This window comes from Myotis brandtii, unplaced genomic scaffold (assembly GCF_000412655.1).
Source record: "Myotis brandtii unplaced genomic scaffold, ASM41265v1 scaffold693, whole genome shotgun sequence".
Classification (NCBI taxonomy): Eukaryota; Metazoa; Chordata; class Mammalia; order Chiroptera; family Vespertilionidae; genus Myotis; species Myotis brandtii.
In genome coordinates, this window is record NW_005370710.1 from 2,351,995 (window position 1) to 2,358,796 (window position 6,802).

Consider the following 6,802-nt stretch of genomic DNA (forward strand, 5'->3'; position numbering starts at 1 on the left):
CCCCCAGGTTGGACGCCCTCTCTGCTGGGGTTTAAAGGGCCCAGCCCAGTTCTCCATTATTCAGACAGTAAGCTGATGCCGGGTCAGGGAAGGAATGTGTCCCCCATCACCCAGCTGAGTGGTACCTGGAAGCCAGGTTCTCTGCTTCCCGAGCTGCGTCCACAGCTGGAGTGTGGGCGTTCACCTCCAGGAGGCGAAGCTGGAATTCTGAGGTTTCCTTTCAGAGGGAAGAGAAGGCATTGGTCTCCCTGCTCAGTGAGGCCTGCAGGCCTGGGGCAGCGCTGAGCCACCCGGGCCTGGACCGGGCTCAGCAGGCCTGGCAGGAACAGCGCAAAGAAAACGAGGGGGCGGCGGCCTAGGAGGGATGGGGACCATGGGGGGCTGGAGCGTGCCTGCTCCTCCAAAGTCATTCAACTAAACTTGAAACTGTAGTGTAACTGTTGCTTTTTAATTTGCCAAAAGGCTAAGCCAGAAGCTGGCTTCCCGCAGCAGGTGGTCGGGATGCAGGGCCCGGGGGTGACTCTTCTGAGCTCCTGTTTTTGTATAGATTAGACTTCTGGGGACTATGCAATTGGGACTATGTTAATGTTCTGTGTGTTGGAAAAAATAAGCCAGTGAAGATGAGGAAAAGCCCGCCCAAAGGTGAATACAGTGGGGCCTTGATTTATGAGTTTAATTCGTTCTGAGACATAGCTTGTTAAGGAGCTCGTTAACTCAAATTACTCTATCAACTCAATACAAAAAATCGGCCCTTGAGACAGCTGGTATCTCAAAAAACTCGTTAGTCGGGACACTCGTAAGTCAAGGCCCCACTGTATCAGCAGAACAAAGGAACCTACCTGCATTTCAAATGAATGGCATAACCACACCGAAAGGAAACACTAAGTAACTAATCCCAGCAACATGTGAAACACCTGTTTCAAACTCACTGCTCATCTAAAGACAAAATAATAACCGTGAAGAGCGGGAGCCCCGCTCAGAAAGTGTGCTCAAGGTGGCATGGCATGGCGGTTCTGCATCTCCTTTTCGGGTGGGATGGAGCCAACAAGTAAATGGACTGATGCTGACGGAAACGGAGGTGCGTACTGTTAGAGAAGCAGGTGTGAGTATGGGGCTGGGGAGAAGGAAGGGACCCTGTGGTGTTGGATTGGAGCTGGAGGAGCCGACACAGCACCCGCACCCTCGGGTCTGGGTAGGGTGACCCCCGGTGCTAACGGGCATCGTTCCCGGTGGCAGAGCTGGGCGCTCGGTGTGTGCTCAGCTGGTTTAGAACATGCAGATCTGAGACACGTTGATGCCGAGCCAGGAGCGATGCCGGGTTTGCCTGGCCACGTGCGGGCAGCGGACAGACCCCCAGGTGGGTCCCCAGGTGGCCGCCAGGTCTGAGTGGACGGTGAGGGTCGCCTTTGAAAGCTCAGTGATCAGGGGCGGCGGGTGGTTGCAGTGACGGACACAGATGGACCAGGGTGGGTGAAGCCCAAGCTGCTGTGGGCTGGGGTGGGGGTTCACTGTGGAGAGGAAGGGGGCCCAGGCTTGTGTGGCCGCAGCACAGACAGTCGGGACCTGGGGTGAGCGGACAGTGTTTAATAAACTTGCTGCCTACTGTCCAGCCTCCACTGGCGGTCACACCTCTGGGATGGACAGGCTGGGCCTGGGTGGACGGCCCGGGCGGGTAAGGGGTCTGACACCCTCAGCCTGTGCCCCTCTAACGACACAGCCCTGAAGAGGCTGGGGCATTGTGACCCAGGGATAACGCCAGTCCCTCACTAACGTCACTTTAGCAGGCGAGACTCGGGGTCACAGCCAGGCCAGGGCAGTGGGGATTGGAGGGGGCGGGGACCACTGCCTGGGACACAGAAGGGAGATTTGGGAGAGAGAAGCGGTGACATGGGGGCCGGGTCTGGACGAGAAGACAGACGGCAGTCTCTCCCCAGCAGGGCCTGGGTGAGGGTGGCTCTCAGAGGCCCACCTCCAGCAGGTACCGCAGGCGGCACTGGCTCTCCTGGTAGATGAGGTACTCGCTCTGGGAGAAGGAGGAATGGCTGAACTCGGGGCAGGGCTTGGGCTGGCCCTGGGGCACAGCCACTCGCCGGCCATCCAGCTCCAGCTCCGTGTCCTGGGTGGGATCTGCGTACACAGCAAGGGCCAGGGGTGACCTGAGGGTCCTTGGCCTCCAGGGTACGTTCGGCCACTATGCTCTCCTCTTCTGCCACGGGGAATGCGCACACTTCCCGCCCTGCCCACCTCCAAACCACGGCACAGGCCGCGCCTTCTGCCTGAGTCATCCCCCTCCATTCCTTTGCCTGGGAGACACCTACTCATCTCTTTTTAATTTTTAATTTTTTAATGTTTTTATTGATTTCAGAGAAGAAAGGAGAGGGAGAGGGAGAAATAGGAACACCATTGAGCCTGCAACTCGGGCATGTGCCCTTGCTGGGAATCGAACCTGGGACCCTTCAGTCCGCAGGCCAATGCTCTAGCCACTGGCTAGGGCCACCTACTCATCTTTTGATGCTCAGTCAATGACACCTCCTCTTTGAAGCCCTCCTGGATACCCAGGATGATTGTTGGATGACAAAGGGAATGGCTGCAGGGAGGAAGCCTGCTGCTCCCAGCCCCTTCTCTACTGCCTCCTCCTGAAAGCATCCTGGGCCCTGGCCTCCGCGCCCCCTCTCCCTCCCAGGCCTGCGCAGCCTCTGAGGCCTGGGACTCACCAGGCTCTGTGTGGCCTCGGGCGACGACGCTGTCGAAGCCGGGGGGTGGCTTCTTCAAGCTGTGGTCATCAGCCGTGATGTGGTGCTCTCTGCCCAAGGCCACCTCCCCCAGGAACATGTAGGCGATGCAGTGGGCCCCACATGACATGGTGGTAACTGGGGGACATGGCGGCTCAGGCTGGGCAGCTGGGCCCCCGCCTGACTCCCTGGGCCCCTCACTGCTGCATGCGAACCTCCTCTCCCTGGGCCCCAGCACAAAAGGCTGCCCACGCTTCCTCCTTAAAGCACCCCTCGTTCTGGCCACGCTCCCTCCCATTCCCCCCACTCCTGGGCCCCGGGGCCAGGCCTCACCCCCCGGCTGCCCTCACCGAGGTTGGCCATGGCCTCCCAGGGACAGACGCGGTGGGGGCTTTTCTCCCTAGCTGCTCTGCCACTCGCACCCTTCACCCCTGGCCTGGGACCACGGCACCGCCCCTGCGGCCACCCCGACCCCTCCTTAGGCTCCTCTGCCCCCTGCCCGACCCCTGGGCCCTGGCCTTGGCCACCTCACACCTCCCAGAACTTCTCCCCACATGCCCTGGGCCTGGCTGTCGGGTGGGTGGTGGGTGGTGGGTGGTTCCAATGCCGGCGTCAGCCTGGCTGAGGTCCCCCCGTGAAGACACCTCTGGATAGGAACTTGCGGGTCACTAGAGACCCCTGGGGCCCTTTCCCACAGCTGCTACCCCCTCCTGCGTGTCCCTCACGGACTCTCTCCTCCCCACTCCACCGTCCTGGCCTGGGTGCCCATCCCCATGGCCTGGTGAGGGCACCGCCCGCCTGCAGCCTCGGGCCTCTGCCACCTCCCCATGGCTGCCAGGGCTGGGCTGAGGGCGCCTCACCGTAGCCGGCTGACTTGCTGTTCTCCGAGGCGAAGTAGATGCCCTTGCCCACGCGGCCGCCGGAGTGCGGCATGATGCGCAGCCCGCTGGTGAGGATGGCGGCCACCACGGCCACGTTGGTGCCGTGCCACAGAAGCCTGCGGTTGCCCAGCATGGAGTGGGCCTGGAACCTGTCTCCCTGGGGTGGGGGGTGTGGAACAGGAGAGCCGTGCCCACCGGCTCGGGGGTCCGACTGAGGCCTGGGTCCCCCTGGGCACTCACACCCTCATGCACACACCCACAAGCCCAGGCCCGGTGGAAACGGGTCACAGTGGCTAAGATGATTCAGTCAGGGACACCTAAGCCAGGACACCATCTCCCCGGTCAGGGCAGGGCTGGGGAGGGCTTCGGGGGCTCCCTCACCTCCCCGCCTCGGTTCACTTTCCAAGCGTGCCGTAGCACTGGGCTCCTGTAGCTGCTGCCGGTCTGCTTCAAGTAGGTGTGGATCACCTGGGGGAGAGCGGGAGTGGGGTGCCAAGGGCCAGAGGTATGGGTGAACCCCGACTGGTCCCCCAGTGGCGGGGCTCTCAGAGCTCAAGCCCTAGAGACATGGGGAGGAAGGCCAAGGGCAAGGGACCGTGGCCAGTGGGCAGAGGGACGGTGCCACAGTTAGCCCGGCTGCTCCACGAGGCCCAGCCCACCTTGTACTCAGGCGCCTCTGGGTCCAGCAGCTGGAGCTGGCACCTGAGGAGCTGGTAGTCTCGGTCCAGGGGGTGCGGCACCTCCTCCACCTTCTCCTCCTCCTCGGGGGCTGCCTGCAGGGTCTGGGCCAGCTCGATGTCCGCCAGCACCTAAGGTGACGTACCAGGGGCTCATCCACGTGACCTCCTGCCCCCCTCTCCTCCCACACGACTGGGACCGTGGCCATCCCGCACGTCTGTCCACCTGCTCACCCACCCAGCCCTCTGTCCACTGGCCTGCCCATCCCAGTCCATGGCTGCCTGCTGGGCCACCTGCCCCCTCCTGTCTGGTCCCCCCGCCCCTCCCGGCCTCACCAGCAGCATGTCCTTCTTGGCCCGCAGGAGCTCCAGGGAGTTGATGGGCGGGGGCCGGCTGCGGCCGAAGTTGTGGGGAATGAGGGTGTAGAAGTGGGAGGACAGGTCCTCCAGGCTGCGGCCACCGGCCACGTCCTCCTGGCCTTTCAGGGCCGCCTCCAGGGCCTCCAGGGCCTCGAAGCCCCGAGCTATCTGCTGCTTGCTCAACTTCCCCAGGGGCATCTTCTTCACATCTGGGGGGTGGAGGGAGTGGGAAGGCTCAGCCCGCTGCCACCCCCAGGCCCTGCCCCCCGGCCTGGCCCCGGGGTCCTCACCCAGGTTCATGAGGGCCATGGCGTCACTGAACATGTCCTTGCTGAAGATGTTGGTGATGAGCTTCTGTGTGGGTGCGTCCAGGGAGCAGGGCCGCACCCGCTGAACCACGGTCCTCACGGTGCCTCCGTCCACCTGGGTGCAGAGGGACTGCACCTGGGCAGGGCCAGGCCGAGGTGAGAGGCAGGTCTGGCCTGAGCTTGCACAGCGGGCAGTGGCAAAGCCCAGGGTACTGGGTCGCGTGTCCCCTCCCTCAGCCCTGGGCCCGCCCACTCCCCTGGCGGCCACTTCACCTTCACCACAGCCTCCTGGGCCTCATCCTCGCCTTGCACTTCGATGAGGGTGTACTTGCCGGGCTGGGCCACGAAGTGCTCCCGCTCCGCCCAGCTGTTCTTGGTCTTGTCCTTAAATTTCTTCTCGAAGTCCTTCTTTGCATCCTCCAGGGACGGGAAGTAGCTGAGCTTGGACTGGCCCACCTCTCCCTGCAATTGACAGCCTTCAGGGGTGCCCACCGCACTGCCTCCATAGCACTTGCTAGCCTGCGGTGCCAGGCCCTGTGCTGGGAGCCTGGGATGGTCAGCATCTGTGGCCTCGGGCCTGAGTTTTCGGTGGGACCCTGGGCAGCTGGGGCCTGTGCTGAGCTGGGAGAGGTGGGGGAGGTGGGATCTGGCGGGCACTCACCACGCGGCCCCAGCGGTTCCAGCAGGCGAAGCGCCCGCCGTCCTCCAGTAGCTGGATGATGTAGAACTTGTTGTTGTTGTTCCCGATGTTGGTCTGGTTCAGGGTGCAGTCGTAGTCCCCATGCACCTGGGCCAGGGGGCAGGGCAGGGCAGGCTGGCATGGGCGGCTGCACCTCACAGGGGTCTGACTGCACCGGGCGGCAGAGGAGGCCCTGGCTGGGGAGGCTTGAGGGGGTCATAGTTCTGCCCCCTGGAGTCTGAGGGGACATGGCTCACCTCGGGAAGTGGGGGAGGTTCTGGGAGAACAGGATGCAGCTGTGCTCTGGGGCGGGGACTGAGGGAGACAGGCTCTGGCCAGGGAGGATCTCAGGGGGACACAGCCCTCCACTGTGGGCTGGTCTGAAGGGACACAGGTGAGCCGGCTTTAAGTGTGGTAGGGGGTGGCCTAAGAAGCCCAGGGCCTGTCCTGCGGTCTAAAGAGCAGACAGGAGCCCTGCCAGCAGGCATGGCTCAGTGATTGAGTGTGGACCTATGAACCAGTAGGTCAGGGTTCGATTCCCGGTCAGGGCACATGCCCAGGTTGTGGGCTCAATCCCCAGTGTGGGGCATGCAGGAGGCAGCCGATCAATGATTCTCATTATTGATGTTTCTATCTCCCTCCCTCTCCCTTCCTCTCTGAAATCAGTAAAAACACATTAAAAATAAATTTTTAAAAGAGCAGACAGGAGCTCCCCAGGTCTGATGAGATGTGGTCCTGTCTGACCTTTAGGGTCTTGGAGACGAGGCTGACTTGGGACCCTTGAGCTCCGTGGCCAGAGCCCAGCCCAGTGGGGAGGGGAGCAGGTCTGAGTGTACTTGACCCAGGAGGGCAGGCTCCGGGCCTGGCTGGGGGCTACTGCTTACCTGGGCCCCAGGCTTGCGGCTGAGAGGACACGAGGGGTCCACGCGGACAGTGCGCTTCTCTGTGGGCGCGGCCTTGAGGGCCTCCGCAGTGGAGCGGAAGTTGTCCTCCTCTGTCCCCTGCCGTCCCTTCTTCTTGTCAGGGCCCTCACACTGCGCGGGGGGCTTGCGCTTGGGAGCCATGGCTGGCTGGGGGCACGGAGAGGGCCTTAGGCTTCCATGGCCTTGCACCCCACCTGGCTGGTACAGCACCAACTTGCCCCACCCTGGGTGTGCCCTGTGGT

At 62.7% G+C, this 6,802-nt stretch overlaps 1 protein-coding gene across 8 annotated transcripts in view; it reads right to left on the reverse strand.

Annotated features, from left to right (window-relative positions):
- Positions 1-1,564: 1,564 nt before the first annotated feature.
- Positions 1,565-6,802, reverse strand: part of PARP3 (poly (ADP-ribose) polymerase family, member 3) — a 6,238-nt gene continuing 1,000 nt past the window's right edge. For 3 of the 8 annotated variants that reach the window (XM_014529730.1, XM_014529731.1, XM_014529729.1), the window contains 9 exons: positions 6,522-6,707; positions 5,620-5,745; positions 5,232-5,420; positions 4,941-5,094; positions 4,627-4,859; positions 4,273-4,422; positions 3,995-4,081; positions 3,593-3,770; positions 2,460-2,870 (listed from right to left, as the gene is read on the reverse strand). In XM_014529730.1, coding sequence (XP_014385216.1) covers positions 2,488-2,870; positions 3,593-3,770; positions 3,995-4,081; positions 4,273-4,422; positions 4,627-4,859; positions 4,941-5,094; positions 5,232-5,420; positions 5,620-5,745; positions 6,522-6,701 — 1,680 coding nt within the window. In that variant the 5' untranslated portion in view covers positions 6,702-6,707 and the 3' untranslated portion in view covers positions 2,460-2,487. Of the gene's footprint in view, positions 2,128-2,459; positions 2,871-3,592; positions 3,771-3,994; positions 4,082-4,272; positions 4,423-4,626; positions 4,860-4,940; positions 5,095-5,231; positions 5,421-5,619; positions 5,746-6,521; positions 6,708-6,802 lie in introns of those variants that run through there. The other 5 variants (XM_014529733.1, XM_014529732.1, XM_014529736.1 and 2 more) reach the window with 4 other exon arrangements.